Genomic DNA, 18,587 nt, shown 5'->3' with positions numbered 1-18,587 from the left:
GCCAAGATGGTGGAGAGGACACAGGCTTCTTTCTGATCTTCTCCTATGAACCCTCAGCTAATTACCAAATTCAGCCTCTGAATTAATTCTGGACTGGCAGAATCCATGAATATTGGGAATGCAGCAAATTACCATCAGAAGAAAATTTCAAAGATTGCCAGAAAAGGTCTGTTTCAGTTGGGCACGGAGGACATTGGCCAGGCACAAGCAGGCCGAGCAGAGGCCATCACACACTGTGCAGATCTAGGGCAGTGTGGACACCACTGGGTGGTGCAGCTCCACACAGTGGAGATTATAGGGAGGGGACTCTACCACAATGTTGGCTACTCCTGCAAGCCAGTAGATCAGCAGAGAAGTTAGAAAACATCCAACACAAACACAAAAAGTAAAGAGTGAACCCCAAGCACTGGAGTCTCACAGGACCTAGCTATGCCCACCCAGCTCCGGGAGTGAGTCAGCACAGACTTAACCTAACTGTGGCTTATAGAGAAAGCTGAACAACCTCGCTTTCCTGAAAAGCAGATCCCAACTTTTTTTTTTAAATGAGTAAAAAGGCAAAGAGAATTCTGACCATAGATAGTTTTTATGTTGAAAGGGAAGAACAGATTTCAAAACCTAGGGAGACTAAAAGCAGACTGTGCCCAGATGAAGCCCCAAAGGGTGATATAAACTGGTCCCCACACAAGGATCTCCTAGAAAAAATTAAAAAGGATCTTAAAAGAGAGCTAATAGAAAAATGGGGAAAGGAAAGAAAAACATTGCAAGAGAGTTTGGAAAAGGCATATAACTCATTAAAAGATAGATTTGGCAAAATGGAAAATTAAATCCAACTCCCTGAAAAGCAGAATTTGTGAAATGGAAAAACACAGAAATATAACAAAACAACTCATTTAAACATCAATTGGACTAATACAAAAAGAAGTGAAAAATAGGAAATGAAGAAAATAATTCACTAAAAATCAGAACTGAACAAATGGACATGAGTGACTCAATGAGACATCTAGAATCAATCAAGCAAAACAAAAAAAAAAAAAAAAGAAAAAGAAAAAAAGAAAAAAAATGTAAAACACCTACTTGGGAAAACATTTGACCTGGAAAACAGATCTATGGAAGAGAATCTAAGGATTATTGGACTCCCTGAAAACTATGATGAAAAAAAAAAGTCTAGATACTATTTTTCAGGAAATCATCAAAGAGAACTGCCCTAGTGTCATAGAATCAGAAAGTAAATAGCCATTGAAAGAATTCGCTGAATACGTCCAGAAAAAGACCCCAAAATTAAAAGGAATAGAGTAGCTAAATTTCAGAACTATTAGACCAAGGAAAAAATACTGTATGCAGCCAAAAAGAAACAATTCAAATAAAAAAGAGCTACAATAAAGATTACCAAGGATCTAGCAGCTTCCACTGCAAAGAGTCTGGAATCTGATATTCCAAAAGGCAAAGGAATAAACTAGCCCACCAAACTGAGTATTTTCTTTCAGGGAAAAAAGATGGGCATTCAGTAAAACTGGCGAATTCCATTTATTTCTGATGAAAAGACCAGAACTAAACAAAAAAAAATGACTTCCGAATATAGGAATCAAGAGAAGCATAAAAAGTTTAAAAAAAAAACAACTCTTGAGAATTGACTTTCTAACTTCTCTCACCTTATTGAAAAGTGGGAGGGGAAAAATGAAAAGGGAAGGGATAGGCTCAATAGAAAGGAATACAGGAATAGTAGGGGAAAGGTATAAGAAAGGAGGAGGGACTCTAAAGGGGGAGGGAGGGATTCTTAAAGGGGAGGGCTGCTTGAGGTAAATGATGCTCATAAGTTAAATACTGGGGAGAAAGGAAAGAGGAAAAGGAAAGAGAAAAGTACAATTTGGGGTTAATAAGAAGACAGGAAATACATAATTAGTAGTTCTAACTGTAAATGTGAATGGGGTGAACTCTCCCATAAAGCAGAAGCAGATAGCAGACTGGATTAAGAACCAGAATCCTATAATATGTTGTTTACAGGAAACACATTTAAAGCAGAGTGATACATACAGAGTAAAGGTAAAAGGCTGGAGTAGAATCTATTATGCTTCAGGTGAAATTAAAAAAAAAAAAAAAACAGGGGTAGCCATCCTGATCTCAAATTAAACAAAAGCAAAAATTGATCTCATTAAAAGGGTTAAGGAAGGAAACTATATCTTGTTAAAGGATACCATAGATAATGAAGCAATATCAATACTAAATATATATGCACCAACTGGAATAACATCTAACTTCCTAAAGGAGAAGTTAAGAGAGCTGCAAGAAGAAATAGACAGCAAAACTATAATAGTGGGAGATTTCAACCTTGTTCTCTCAGAACCAGATAAATCAAATGACAAAATAAATAAGAAAGAAGTTAAAGAGGTAAATAGAATACTAGAAAAGTTAGGCATGATAGATCTTTGGAGAAAATTGAATGGAGACAGAAAGGGGATAGAAAAGAAACTTTCTTTTCGGCAGTTCATGGAACCTATACAAAAATTCACCATATATTAGGACATAAAGACCTCAAAATCCAATGCAGAGGGGCAAAAATAGTAAATGCAATTTTTTTGGACCACAATACAATAAAAATTATATTCAATAAAAAGCCAGGGGAAAATAAACCAAAAAGTAATTGGAAACTAAATAATCTCATCCTAAAGAATGAATGGGTGAACCAGCAAATCATAGACACAATTAATAATTTCATCCAAAAGAATGACAATAATGAGACAACATACCAAAATTTGCAGGATGTAGCAAAAGCAGTAATAAGGGGATATTTTATATCTCTAGATGCTTACTTGCATAAAATAGGGAAAGAGAAGATCAATGAATTGGGCTTGCAACTAAAAAAGCTAGAAAAAGAGCAAATTAAAACCCCCCCAATCATATACAAACTTGAAATTCTAAAATCAAAAGGATAGATTAATAAAATTGAGAGTTAAAAAATATTGAATTAATAAATAAAACTGAGTTGGTTTTATGAAAAAACCAACAAAATAGATAAACATGTAGTAAATTTGATTAGAAAAAGGAAAGAGAGAAATCAAATTATTAGTCTTAAAAATGAAAAGGGATAACTTTCCACCAATGAAGAGGAAATTAGAGAAATAATTAGGAGTTAATTTGTCCAACTTTATGCCAATAAATTTGATAATCTAAGTGAAATGAAGGAATACCTACAAACATATAGATTGCTCAGATGAACAGAGGAGGAAATAAATTGCTTAAATAGTCCCATTTTAGCAAAAGAAATAGAATAAGCTATTAATTAACTCCCTAAGAAAAATCCCTAGGACCAGATAGATTTACATGTGAATTCTATCAAATATTTAAAGAAGAATTTACTCCAATACTATATACACTATTTGAAAAAATAGGAAATGAAGGACTCCAACCAAATTCCTTTTATGACACAGACATGGTACTGATACCTAAACCAGGTAGAACAAAAGCAGAGAACGAATATCATACACCAATTTCCCTAATGAATATTGATGCAAAAATCTTATGTAAAATATTAGCAAAAAGATTACAAAAAATCATCTCCTGGATAATACACCACAACTAAGTAGAATTTATACCAGGAATGCAGGGCTGGTTCAATATTAGGAAAACTATTAGCATAATTGACTATATCAATAACCAAATTAACAAAAACTATATGATTATCTCAATAGATGCAGAAAAAGCATTTGATAAACCCCAACACCCATTCCTATTAAAAACACTAGAAAGGATGCCTATCAATTGGAGAATGGCTGAATAAATTGTGGCATATGAATATTATGGAATATTATTGTTCTGTAAGAAATGACCTGTGGGATGATTTCAGAAAGGCCTGGAGAGACTGGCATGAACTGATGCTGAGTAAAATGAGAAGGACCAGGAGATCATCATATACTTCAACAGGAATACTATATGATGATCAATTCTGATGGACATGGCCTTCTTCAACAATGTGATCAACCAAATCAGTTCCAATAGAGCAGTAATGAATTGAACCAGCTACACCCAGCGAAAGAACTCTGGGAGAGGACTATGAACCACTACGTAGAATTCCCTATCCCTCTATTTTTGTTCGCCTGCATTTTTTATTTCCTTCACAGGCCAATTGTACACTATTTCAAAGTCTGATTCCTTTTGTACAGCAAAATAACTGTATGGACATGTTTACATATATTGTATTTAACTTATATTTTAACATATTTTACATGCATTGGTCAATCTGCAATCTGGGGGAGAGGAGAGGGGGAAAGAGGGAAAAAATTGGAATAAAAGATTTTGCAATTATCAATGCTGAAAAATTACCCATGCATATATATTGTAAATAAAAAGCAATAATAAAAAAACACTAGAGCATATAAGAATAAATGGACTTTGTCTTAAAACAGTCAGTAGCATCTATTTAAAACTATCAGCAAGCATCATATGTAATGAGGATAAACTGGAACCATTCCCAATAGGATCTGGGTGAAATAAGATTGCTCACTATCACCATTAGTATTCAGTATTGTATTAGAAATGCTAACTTTGGCAATAAGAGAAGAAAAAGAGATTAAAGAAATTAGAGTAGGCAATGAGGAAACCAAATTATCACTCTTTGCAGATGATATGATGGTATAATTAGAGAACTCCAGAGAATCAACCTAAAAGTTATTAGAAATAATCCACAACTTTTGCAAAGTTGCAGGATACAAAATAAATTCACATAAATCATTAGCATTTTTATATATTACCAACAAAATCCAGCAGCAAGAGACACAAAGAGAAATTCCATTTAAAATAATTGTCAAAAGGATAAAATATCTGGGAATGTATCTGCCAACGGAGAGTCTGGAACTACATGAGCAAAACTACAAAACACTTTCCACACAAATAAAGTCAGATCTAAACAACTGGAAAAATATTAAGTGCTCTTGGATAGGCCAAGCAAATAGAATGAAGATGACAATACTCCCTAAACTAATCTATTTATTTAGTGCTATATCAATCAAACTTCCAAGAAAGTATTTTACCAACCTAGAAAAAAATAACAACAAAATTCATCTGGAAGAACAAAAGTCAAATGAAGGTGGCCTTGCTATACCTGATCTAAAACTATATTATAAAGCAATGGTCACCAAAACCATTTGGTACTGGCTAAGAAATGGAGCAATTGATCAGTAGAATAGGTTAGGTTCACAGAACAGAAAAGCCAATGACTATAACCATCTAATATTTGACAAACCAAAGATCCCAGCTTTTGAGATAAGAATTCACTATTTGACAAAAACTGCTGGGAAAATTGGAACCTAGTATGGCAGAAAGTAGGCACTGACCCACACCTAGCACCATATACCAAGATAAAGTCAAACTGGGTTCATGATCTAGACATAAAGAATGATACTATAAACAAATTAGAAGAACATAAAATAGTTTACCTCTCAGACCTGTGGAGGAGGAAGGAATCTGGGACCAAAGAAGAACTGGAGATCATTATTGATCACAAAATAGATCATTTTAATTATATTAAGTTTAAAAGTTTTTGTACAAACAAAACTAATGCAGACAAGATCAGAAGGGAAGCAAGAAACTGGGAAAACATTTTAACATTCAAAGGTTCTGATAAAGGCCTCATTCCAAAATATATAGAGAACTAACTCTAATTTATAAGAAATCAAGCTATTCTCCAATTGATAAATGGTCAAAGGATGTGAATAGACAATTCTCAGACGAAGAAATTAAAACTATTTATAGCCATATGAAAATATGCTCCAAATCATTTATTAATCAGAAAAATGCAAATTAAGACAACTCTGAGATACCACTACACACCTGTCAGATTGGCTAGAATGACAGAGAAAGATAATGCGGAATGTTGGAGGGGATGTGGGAAAATAGGGACACTGATACATTGTTGGTGGAATTGTGAACACATCCAGCCATTCTGGAGAGCGATTTGGAACTATGCTCAAAAAGTTATCTAACTGTGCATACCCTTTGATCCAGCAGTGTTTCTACTGGGCTTATACCCCAAAGAGATACTAAAGAAGGGAAAGGGACTTGTATGTGCCAAAATATTTGTGGCAGCCCTGTTTGTAGTGGCTAGAAGCTGGAAAATGAATGGATGTCCATCGATGGGAGAATGGTTGAGTAAACTGTGGTATATGAATGTTATGGAATATTATTGTTCTGTAAGAAATGACCAGCAGGATGAATACAGAGAGGACTGGTGAGACTTACATGAACTGATGCTAAGTGAAATGAGAAGAACCAGGAGATCATTATATACCTCAACAACGATACTGTATGAGGATGTATTCTGACAGAAGTGGATCTCTTCGATAAAGAGAGCTAATTCAGTTTCAATTGATCAAGGATGGATAGAAGCAGCTACACCCAAAGAAAGAACACTGGGAAATGAATATAAACTGCTTGCATTTTTGGTTTTCTTCCCGGGTTATTTCTACCTTCTGAATCCAATTCATATTTATAATAGTTCAAGCCGTTCTCCATTTGATAAATGGTCAAACGATATGAACAATTTCCAGAGGAAGATATTGATGCTATTTCTAGTCGTATGAAAAGGTGCTCTAAATCACTATTAATCAGAGAAATGCAAATTAAGACAACTCTGAGATACCACTACACACCTGTCAGATTGGCTAAGATGACAGGAAACATAATGATGAATGTTGGAAGAGATGTGGGAAAACTGGGACACTGTTACATTGATGGTGGAGTTGTGAATGTATCCAACCATTCTGGACTGCTGCCCTGGCCCCTCTCAGGCCCTTCCCAAAGCCCTGCCAGTCATTCCATGGCTGAATCCACCCTGCCACTCCCCTCATCCCACAGCCTGTACTGGTCCTTCTCCATCCTGGCTCCATGGCTATCACGTGCCCTCGACACTCTGGCCCAGCCCCAGCAGCCTCCCTGCCTCTGCCTCTGCATCTTCCAATTGGATCCAAAGCCTTCCAAGCCCAGTGTCCTTATCTCTATGTGTGCATCTTGTACCATCTTCATATGTCAAGGTCTCCTCCAACAACACGTAGGCTCCCGATAGGCAGGGGACTCTGTTAGGTCCACCTGGCATATAGAAGGTGCCCAATAAATGCCAGGCTCTGATTCCCTAGAGTGAGTAACCAGATGAACTCACATTCAGGAGGACCAAGGCTCAACCTGGGAGCTCCCATGGGCCGACCTTGGCCCTCGGCCTCCCTTTTCTCTCCTCAGAAGCTTCTCTGTCACGTGAAAAGCTCCCGGCAGCATGGAGCCCAATGTCCCCATGGGGCACCCAGAGGCTCCCAAACTGCAATCTCAGGGAAGGAGATGGAGAAGCTGCAGAGCCTTCCAAGGACACTCCCTTGTGGGCGGTTGGGCCTCCCCAACAGCTTCTCAGCAGCAATCCCTCTGCTTTGGTGCGAAGCCCCAGCAGCCCTCTGCTGATTTCACTGTTGTCCCTCACCTAAAGGCATCTCCCCCTTTGACCTTAGCCACGGTGACCATGTAACAGGATCCACAGGTTCCAGTCGGGAGCAGACTTGTGGCTTCCCAGTCACGCCAGGCCTGCTCTGGCCACTGCCCTCACTACTTGGTGAACACCAAGCCTCAGGCCACTCTCTTTCAAGCAGAGCTCACAGTGCCCCCCCCTTTCCCTTCATCACAGATTTGATACAGAAGGGAAGTGGCTTTACTGGGAGCAGAGCTGAGGATGGGGCGGCTTCTTTCTGCAACCTGTTTTGTAAATTGAGGTTCAAAACCAGGGCATCCCTGTCCGTGAAAAAGCAATCCGAGCGGCCGAGATCACCAAGAAGACTCTGATCATCACTGCACATTTTACATCCAAGAGGACTAATAGTTTTTTGGTTGGGAAAAAGACTGAAAAATGCAATTTCATCGCTGTGAAATCGGAAGCAACCCCCGGCCCCACAACTTCATTTCCCGGCTCCTTCCCCGTGCCTTCATTTCACATGAAACAACAAGTTTCTGGGCACGACCAATGGATTTGGGCCCAGAGTCACAGCCCAAATAGCCGCCAAGTCCATGGCTGAGGGTGGGTCACCCCGAGCCAGCTTCCCGCACTCTGCCTGGCGTGACGCATCTGGGCACCTGCTGGACCATTTAGCCCCATGGCCCAGACACCTGTATCCTAAATTGATCTAACAGCTTCCTATTTCCTTTCAAGGTTTCCCTTGTGAAAGCCAGAAATCTTTTCTTCCACTTCCTCTAACTCCTTCTGAAGGGTATCAGCACAGCCCCATCCCTCGTGCTTCTCAGCTTCTCACTCACCTGAGAGGTGTGGGGAGGGGGGGGGACTGGGCCTGGGTCAGGGAGAGGAGGGGGACTGCTCTCCACAAGACTTGAGGCATTAGGGGCCCACTGGGAGCAGATGGGATGCCAGCAGTCTCCCTCCATTAGAGTGGGGCGCTTGAAGTCCAGGACAATGTCCCTTCTCCTAGTTGTGCCCTCAGGGGCTTCTGTAGAACAGACCCTCATGACACAGAGGTCCCCAGATGAAGCGCTGGCTCCAGGAGAAGCCTTGGGGCTGCAGGTACGAACATGGCGGTCCCTGGCCCCAAGGAACTTGCATTCTAATGGGAGAAGACAACAGACAAGAGAGCAGGAAAAGGGGCAGGGGCTGTACCTGGCACAGAGATCTGAACCTGGGCCAACTCAGCTGGAAGCTCACCAAGAGCCGGGGTGCCAATGTGCTGCTGCAGAGGACAAGGAGAGGGTGGGCATGGACTAAGCTGCAGCTGGTCCGCCCACACACACTCAGAAGGCATATATGCCTGGCCTGCCCCACAAGCCCTCCTCAGTCTCCAATGTCCTCCAGGATCTCCCCGTCAGACCAGGAGCCCTAGAAGGGCCAGAATCAGAGGGAGCCAAGAGCAGGCTCCTGTCCAAGCAAACCGGGGCTGGTGGGAAGCAGGTACCAGAGTGGCATTCAAGGCCACTGAGCAGGCTAAGATCTGGCCCCCACTCCTTTGCACACCCAGATGGCCCTGAGACCTCCCTTCTCCTCCAGATCTGAACAGCACTTAGCACTGTCTGGCACACAGCAGGCACTTAATTAATGCTGGCTGACTGACCGGCCAGAACATGAGCAGCCACATTCCACTGGGAAAAAAGGAAGGCCAGATTTTCAGATGTTCGAATCTTCTAAGCAAAGAAAATTCAGGCGGGTTTGATCACTCTGAAGTCATTCTTTCTGCCTCAGATACAGGCTGAGCAGTCCTTTGGCAAGTTCAAGAGAATATCTCTGTCTCTCTGACCCCATTGTCTCTCCGACACCATTGCCCAAGACCATCAGTGCCCAGTGCCCACAGCAGCCAAAGTCCCAGGAATAGCCCCATGAAGCCTGCCCAAGGAGCCTCCCCACAGAGCCTGCCCACGAGGCCTGCCCAAGGAGCCTGCTTATGGTCCTGCCCACGGAACCTGCCCATGGGGCCAGACCACGAGGCCTGCCCACGGGGCCTGTAGGGCCTGCAGCCACTGCCACTGAGACTTGGACAAGAAACTTTTCTCCACCAGTCCTCGGCCCCTCTGACAGAACAGTGCCAGCACTCATGGGGAAGCAGGACCGTTGGGCCTCTGCACCCTGAAGTCCGGGGACTTTCCATCTGACTGGGAGCAGACACTCCCCATGTGTGCTGTGAACTCCTTGAGGGCAGGGGCCATCTGCCTTGTCTATCTGGATCTTCAGGGCTTAGTATATGGTGTACACAGTCAGGGCTTAATAGAGGTTTTATCCCTCATGGCACTGGTTCTGATTTCAAGAAGCACACACTCTAACAGCGGGCGGGGGAAATGGGTACATTTTTAGGCCCCCATGTTCCACTATTTTGCCATTATTTCTTTTCCATTAATTTTTCTAAGCATTGAGGTGATTGTTGAAGGTGCTCAGAATTTGTCACTTTGGGAAGGCCAGGAGGAGGGCGTTCCCCCTGCAGGGGGGGAGGTGGAGGGCACAGAGGGCACAACCTCCAGGGCACTCACCGCTCTCAAAGCAGGCATCAAAGATCAGGTGGCCCTTCTTGGGAGACCCGTAGTAGCCCACAGGGACAGCAGCAAACTTGCTCACGTTCCCTGCGATGATTTCATCTGTTCCATTGTCATTTCCTGCAAAGACCAAGACGGGAATGAACATTTCTGCATTCAACACAAATAGAGGCTGAACAAGGTGTGTAATATTAATAAGGTTCGGTTTTTCCCTTTGTTTCATGGATTAAAACAAAGGAAAAATGTCTGCACCCCTGTGGTAAATTTTAGGGAAAACATGGAAATATATGCCTTTGTCGAGTCTCTCTCCCCTCCAAGCCATCCCCCCTTTAGCCACTAACACGAGTCCCCTAAAATGCAGGTCAGTCGGGTCACCCTCTTCCCCCACTAACCTTTAGGGGCTACTGGTGGCCGCCAGCAGGACACCCACCAAGGCCCCTCCCACCCTGGCTCACTTTCCAACATGGGCTGGCACCGGTCAGCCCCTGCCTCTCTCGGCTCTGGCCGTCTTCCAGGGCTGGTCTCCCACATCTGCAGTAATCTGCCTCCTCTGATCAATCATCCTCCCCACCTCCCTTCAAGTCCCAAACAAAATCCCATCTTCCACAGGAAACCTTCTGCACCCCTCTTAATCCCAGCACCTTTCTTCTTTTGTTTCCTGCTGATCCTATGTGTGGTTCATCCATGTACGTGACCATATGCCACTTACATGGCTGTGGTGTACCTATTTGTTTGCACTTGCTTCCCTGTTCAGGTGTAAGCTCCTCAGGAGCAGGAACCGTCTTTTGCCTTTTGGCCACTTCCAAGAATGAGGTAAGAACGCTTCTGAGCTCACCTCGGCCAGGCCTGGCCCACTGACCCCCGTGCTGGGCAATGACACTGCAAAAGGCCCGTGCTCTGACATCTGGGGGGAGGGGGAGGCTCCAATCAGGTAGGTAACTTTAGCCTGGAGAAGAGAAGGCCCGCAGGAGATGGCGGAGGCCGTCCCTCACTTCCCAGCCCTCCCCTTTCCTCATCAGCCACTTTTCATTGCCTCAAAATCATCTCCTCTCCTGTCTGAGCCTCCTCAACACAGGCCCCGCGACACGCCGGCCTCATGAGGGAAGCAGCGTTTGAGTGTGAGTGTGGTTGTGTGTGTGTGTGTGTGTGTGTGTGTGTGTGTGTGCATGTGTGTCTATATGTCTATGTCTATGTGTCTGTATATGTGTGTGTGAATGTATGTGTCTGTCTATCTAGGGGGTGGGGGCCCTTCCTTCCAGAAAGAATTTGTCACTATGTTGGATTTAAAGATGGAGAAGAATTCAAGAGCTGACACATAGAAGGGGGCGGAGGCCAGGAAGGTCCAGCTGCGGGGTCTCCGGAGAAGGCCGGAGCAATGCTCGCCGGCCCACAGCGACTGAGGAACCCCAGGCTGGAATACTGTGAACGTAGGACTTGGCAGAAGGAGCCCCAGGACATTTAGCCAGATGTTGTTTTTCAGGTTTCTGTTTTTAGCTCAAATTTAGCTTAGGAATCCAAGTCTAAATTGGGAGCAAGAATACTGTTGTATATCATGAAAAATCATATATGCAAATTTCCCCAAGGCTGGAATAGTGGGCGCTTTCATGGGTCAACAAAGCCTTTCCTGGGCCCGAGGCGGCACGGACCCACACCAGACCTGATAAAAGGGGCGAGTCGCTCCATGCTAGAAACCCAGACCCATCGCACCTAGAAGCTTTTCATGACACACTGAGTGAGACCATCCGGTACTTGTGTCACCAGCATTTATAACCTCACGGATTTCAGTCCAGAATCACAGCCTTATTCTCATGCACACCACAAAGACTGCCATGGTGGACAATCTGCTCATCAAAGAGCCAGGTTATAAGTTGTTAAAAGGAGAATCATTCAACCCGGGTATCTTCGAGACTGCTTTTTTACTCTAGATATTCCCAAAATAAAAAAAAAATCAGCAAAAACCTCTCTGGTTTTACTAAAGCGCAGGGCTAATCACCCAAGGCAGCTCCACAAAGATGACGACAAAAAGGACATTCATTCTCGGAAGACACTATTTAGGAACAGCTAAAAATTTTCCCAGAATGATTCTGAAACAAGCAGAGCTCAAAAGTAACAGCCGACAACAGGTACACAGAGTGGCTGGATGTAATGGAAAGCAGCTTATTTCTGAACAGAACCTCCAAAACAGTTAAAATCCAATAGGGGAAGGAAGACGGTCCGGGGGTGAGATCCACCCAAAAACAAAGTGAGAGGGAAGCTCCACAGCCGAGCCAGGCGGATCTGTTTCTAGCCAGTTTTATGATGGTTGCGCAGTATATGGTCTCAGGTAGCAGAAATGACAGAAAGGTGTGGGAAAATCTGATCTTATTGATCAATGCAGAAGAGGCAGTGAAATGATGGATGGCGGGCAGGGCATTGCAGCAGGGAGCAAGGATTTAGTAGCTACAAGTTACTTAGGAAGACACAGGTGGAGAGGATGATACACCAGAAACTCAGGGTGCTGTATAACCAGAGACAACAGATAAAAATCAAAAACTATCCTTAAGAACTCAACAAATAAACTGTGCTGAAACCAGCAATCTGGCAGAGGGAGTGGCGGCCCATGAGTGTCTGAACAGAACATGGATCCGTAAAAATTTAAGATGGATATTTAATAGAAGTCACTTTGTCCCACCAAATACTAACAATCTCCAAGTGACATGGACTCAAAAGCTTTCAAAATAAACAAACCTACTGGGAGAAATTAAAACCAGGTGGAAACAGGTGGTCATCTTCCCATTTAGAATGCCCGGGGCAAACCCAGCCACCTGGCTTTCTCTACTTATTTCTAAAAAGGCAGGTCTGGACTCACTGGCCCCGTGGTCCCATGCAGCTCTCAATCTAGAACCCTGTGATCATAATAGTGCTTCAGGAAACCCACACAAGATGAAATTATATCCTGATTTTTCTTTCAGGCCTCTCTAACTCTCCATGATCCCACTTGGGGTATTCGGATACTAGAGGGATTTGCCATTTCCTTCTCCAGCTCATTTTATAGATGGGGAAACTGAGGCAAACAGGGTGAAGTGATTTGTCCAGCTGGGAAGTTCTAAGGCTGGATTTGAACTCCCTGCCTCCAGGCCCCACACTCCATCCATTTCACCACCTGGCTTTAAATCCCTACACTTTCATGCAATTACAAAAAGCAGCCACTTCATCCACTACAAAATTAAGGAGAAAAGAACAAGACAATGAATTGATCTTAAGTCAACAAGTATTTGTTATGTGTCTGCCTTGGGCCCCGCACTGGGTTAAGCACAAGGAGACAAAGAAAGGCCCAGTCCAGGCCCTGCTCTTAAGGAGCTCCTAGTCTAAGGGCAAGACAAGAAGCCAACAACCAGGTCCAAGACAGGTTAAGTGGGAGAGGAGATGCCCTAGCTGGGGGGGCTGGGGAAGGCTGAGACGTGAGCCATGCCAGTGATGGAGAGGAGGACTGGGGGACGGCTAGTGAAAATGTCCAACCAGCCAGTGGGCATCTTATGCCAGGAACAGCCCAAGGCCGGGGGCTCTGAATCACAGGGGAGAGCTGCAAGTAGCTTGGAGAGGTAGGAGGGTTACCAAGGACTCTGAAGGCCCAAGAGAGTCCCTGCATTTGATCCAGGAGCCCACAGGAGGGGATGAACCAGACATGTTTTAGGAAGGTCGTTCTGGCCAGGGAGAGGCTGAAATGGAACGGGCAGAGGCCCGAGGCAGGTGGAACGCCCGAGCAGGAGGTGATGAGGGCTGGTACCAGGGCAGTGCCAGAGGAAAGAAGAGATGCTGCAAAGGTGATGGCGGGCCTAGTGTTAGCAGAACACACTCCCAAACTGCTGTCAGAATGGTCGGGCACTAGTGCCCTTGCTTCCCCCGAAGCCCTAGTTCTCCTTTCTGGCCCATTTTCCCAAACTAAAGGTATAAGGTACAATGTCCAAATTGCTCAAATCTGGTCACTAGTGATACCTGGGACTATCCCTAGATGGGATTTCTTGCTCTTTGCCGGGTTGCTCAGGTGAGAAGACCTCACACCAGGAGCTGGCACCTCCTGCCAGACACAGCATGTGGCCTAAGAAAAGGCCTCCAGGGGTCATGGGGGACACACCGCCTCCAAAGCAGCCACCTGCCTCTGTGGGGAGTCAGTCTCCCCAAGGTAGAGAACTTGAGTGAGAAGAAGAGCCCCCTTTGACTTCAGGCCTTCCCTCTCCTGCCCCCTCTGTACCCCCACTCAGCACCACCTAGCACCTGACTCTTCATTCCTATTCCACTCCTGAATTTCCAAACAACAACCTCAAGCCCTTCCACTGGGCCCTGCAGAATGCCCTTCCTTCCTCCTCTCTGCCCTTCCTTCCTATGGAATGCCTTTCCTTCCTCCAGAATGTCCTTCCTTCCTCCTGGATGCCTTTCTTTTTTCCAGGGATGCCCTTCCTTCCTCTGGAATGTCTTTCCTTCCTCCTCGATGCCCTTTCTTCCTCCTCGATGCCCTTCCTTCCTCTGGAATGTCCTTTCTTCCTCTGGAATGTCCTTTCTTCCTCTGAAATGTCTTTCCTTCCTCCTGGATGCCCTTCCTTCCTTCAGAATGCCCTTCCTTCCTCCTCGATGCCCTTCCTTCCTCTGGAATGTCCTTCCTTCCTCTAGAATGTCCTTCCTTCCTCCTGGATGCCCTTTATCCTTCCTTCCTCCTGGATGCCTTTCCTTCTTCCAGAATGTCCTTCCTTCCTCCTGGATGCCCTTCCTTCTTCCAAGGATGCTCTTCCTTCCTCCACAATATCCTTCCTTCCTCCTGGATGCCTTTCCTTCTTCCAGAATGTCCTTCCTTCCTCCTGGATGCCCTTCCTTCTTCCAGGGATGCCCTTCCTTCCGCCTGGATGCACTTTTTTCTTCCAGAGATGCCCTTCTTTCCTCCTGGATCTATTGCTCTCCCTCTTCTCTCATCCACTCTTCCTGGAATCTGGCTCCTTTCAGATGACACAGCCTCCTTGGCCTCTCTTTCCAGCTGAGCCTTCACTCATTCCTTGGCTCACGGCTAATAGGAGGGGGAGTTGGATTGCTCCTTGCCTCCCAGTGCCTTTTCTGGGGTTTTTCTCCTCCCTCACTCAGCAATCTCTTTTCCTTTGAGGTCCATTCTTTGCGGATCTACTGCACAACCAGACTCCAGATAGCTGTTGTTTATAGACCTCCCCCTGCCCAGAACACTCCTCTTCCTTCCTCAATGAGTTCAGTACATGGTTCACAACCTTTATGTCCTCCCCAACTCCTATCTTCATACAAGGGGGTTTTAACATGTTAATTCTCCCTTAAACAACCCTCAGTTGCTCAACCTACTCACCTCCCATGAACTACACCTCCACTCTACCTCAGCCACATGTAAAGATGGTCACAGCCTTGATCTTGCCATTACCCACAAATATACCATCTCCATGTTCAAGAATGTGGACTTCTCTTATTCAACCACAATCTGCTGCCTTTTCACCTCTCTATCTTCCCTTACAAAACTCTAGTCTTTTTTGACACAATGACCTCCAACCTCCTGACCCTTCAGTGATCTCCCTGGCCATCTCCTCTGCACTAGCCACTTTCTTCTTATCCCTATACTGATTACTTGATGAACTAGTTCAACTTTACACTGTCTTTCTTTCTTATTCCTAATCCCTTTATCATATCACCAATTATACTCAGCTAGTTCACATGATCTTTTTTTTTCCTTTTTCGACTTTGTTTTATCGTTTCTTGATGTCTCACAACATCAATAGCTTCCATTTGCAAAATTCTAATTTTTAAGGAATTGTCATCTTTAATAAGATTGGGCATCCCTTTTTCCATTTGGTCAATTCTGCTTTTTAGGAGTTCTTTTCTTCAGTGAATTTCTGTGCCTCTTTTTATCATTAGGCCAATTATGTTTTTCAAGATGTTATTTTCTTCATATTTTATGCCTCTTTTACTAAGCTTTTAATACTCTTTTCATAAATTTCTTGTAATACCCTCCTTTCTTTAATTTTTCCTCTAACACCCTTATTTCTTTCTTTAACACTTCCAAGAATTCTTATTGGACTTGGAACCAATTAGCATTTTACTTTACTTTTTTGGTAGGTGTTTTCACGTTGTCTTCTTCTAAGTTTATTATCTTGGTCATCCCTGCCATTGTAGCAGCTTTTTAATGGGCAAATTAAAATTTTTTGTTACTTGCTCATTTTTTCTAGTCTATTTCTTGATTTTTAAGTTTATGTTAAAGTTGGACTCTGTTCATCTGGTGCTAGGGAAATAACGTCCTAAGCCTCAGGTTTTTTCCTGCTGCTGTTTTTCAAAACTAGTTCTGGGAACCTACAAGTTTTTGGCTTCCAAAGTGGAATGATCCTGAGAGAGTTAAGGTTAAGTTCTCCAGTTCTGTTCTCTAGTCTTTATCAGGGCAGGACACCTGATTCCCTGTGGCTATTCCCATTTGTTCTCCTTTTTTGCTTTGGTACTGTCACCATGGCTCCTGCTCCCTTGTGATCAACTTCAAGCACTCCTCTCCTCTTCCCTGGGACTGTGACCCAGAACTGTAATCCAGAACTAAATGTAAGCAACAGAGTTGGCGATCAGTACCCACTATATACCCAGTGCCAGAAAAAGGTTCCCTCCAATCTCTTTCTGACGAGTTATCTGACCCTCTTACCATCTCTGATCTGAGAGCTCCCAAAGTTGTTGCTATTGCAACCACTGCTGCAATTGCTAGGTGAGTAGGCTCCAGATAGATCTCCACTATCTATCTCCTAAATTTTCTTAGGCCAGAAAAACATCTCATCCCAACATTTTGCTGCTCCGAAAGTTGACTTGAGGCATTATTTTAAGGTCATTTGTAGAAGAATATTGAGAGAGTTGACTTGGGTAATTGCCCCTACCTAATCCATCACCTTGATTCTGCCCTTTAGTAAACATTTTAGACTCAATATGTTCAAAATGAGGAACCAATGGTCCTTCCCCCAACCCCCCTATATTCTTTATTATACCATCCTCAGTCCCTCAGTGTTGGAATCCTTACAAAGTGTTAAGCCATTAAAGTTGATAGAGACAATAATTATTTAATTTAGCACGGTTCAGTATGATTGATCTGATCCTACGAGGAGATGTTATGGGCCAGAAATTGAAACAAGGCACTAAGTGGAATTGAGGAGACAATCTAGTTTAGAATTGATCTAATCCTACAACAAATAATGGTTTCCCAGTGATACAATGACTGTGTGTACTCAGTGTGCAGCATATAAGCACGAAGCTCTCAGGGCCAAAGAGCACTCTGGGAGATTGAGAAGCCACAAGTCGGAGTTGAGCTGGAGGCAGAAGCTGGCAGAGAAGCTGCAAGAGCTCTTGGAGCCAAGGAGAGAGATAGGCCACCAAGAAAGCTAACTGGGCCCTAGGAAAAAGACAAGACTTGGAAGGAGAAAATAAACGTTTGGATTTTATCAGCTGGCTGTATTTTGAGGTGATTTTTGATCTGAACTGAAACTAAGGCTGTCTCCAGAAAACGTCCCCAAGCAACCTGCTCCCAGAGAAGAATCATATATTATAAAAAAGAAGAGAACACCACACCTCAGGCTGTGCAACCTAGGAGTCATCCTGAACCACTCCCTCTCTCTCCAATATGCCCCCTGCTATTCCTCTGACACTGTCCCCTCTCCATCACCTCAGGTCTGGATTACTGCAATAGCTGCTGGAGCAGTGGAGGGGAGAAAGTGTCAGCCTGACTTGAGTTTTCCCCCATTATATGCCCCAATCAGCCACTGAAGTAACTTTCCACAGGCTGGATCATGTCCTGACTTCCTCTACTCAATAAATTCTAGTAGCTTCCATTGTCTTCAAGGTTCAGCACAAAATTCTCTGGCATTCAAACCCCTTCCTAATCTAGGCCCGCTTATAGGGACATCCAATGGGAGATTAAAACTGTAGCTCAGAAGGGTCATCGGAATTGGACAGTCTTCTTCCGCCTTGTTCCCCTACATGCATTCTTCACTCCAGTGACATTGTTTCTTGGCTCTTCCACAAATAAGACACTCCATCTCACACCTCCAGCCATTCTCTGTGGCTGACCCCAATTTCTCCCTCCTATACTCTTAGTGACCTGGCTTCCTTTAAGTCTCAATTAAAATCCCACCTTCTATAGGAAACCTTCCTCTTAATTCTTGAACCTTCTTTCTGCTAGTGATCCTATTCATATTCTATGTAAATAGCTTGCTTTGCATATATTTATTTGCATGTTTCTCCCTCCCCCCCCCCCCCCCCCCCATTGGAAGCTTCTGGGTCAGGGACTATTTTTTCATCTATTTTTGTTTTCTCAATACTTAGCACTGTGCCTAGCACATAGTAGGTACTTAATAAATGTTTACTGCTTGACTGATCTAACTACTTAACAATTGGGAAATAGTTCAATAAGTTATAGTATAAGGATGTGATGAATATTGCTGCCCTGAAAGAAATGATGAAAGAGAACATTTCGGAGAAATCCGGGAAGATTTGTAAGAACTGATACAAAATAAATGCGAGCAGAACCAGGAGAATAATTTCTATATCAAAAAGAACATCATACCCATAAACAACTTTGAAACTGTGAC

At 43.7% G+C, this 18,587-nt stretch overlaps 1 protein-coding gene across 1 annotated transcript in view; it reads right to left on the bottom strand.

Annotated features, from left to right (window-relative positions):
- Window positions 1-18,587, bottom strand: part of AGBL4 (AGBL carboxypeptidase 4) — a 713,485-nt gene that overhangs the window by 614,656 nt on the left and 80,242 nt on the right. Inside the window, 1 exon segment of the mRNA XM_051999731.1 lies at window positions 9,991-10,113. Within this exon segment, the coding sequence (XP_051855691.1) occupies window positions 9,991-10,113 (123 nt within the window).

The sequence above is a fragment of the Antechinus flavipes genome, chromosome 4 (genome assembly GCF_016432865.1).
Source record: "Antechinus flavipes isolate AdamAnt ecotype Samford, QLD, Australia chromosome 4, AdamAnt_v2, whole genome shotgun sequence".
NCBI lineage: Eukaryota > Metazoa > Chordata > Mammalia > Dasyuromorphia > Dasyuridae > Antechinus > Antechinus flavipes.
The sequence above is the reverse complement of the archived record's forward strand: the minus strand, read 5'-3'. Positions and strand labels throughout refer to the sequence as shown.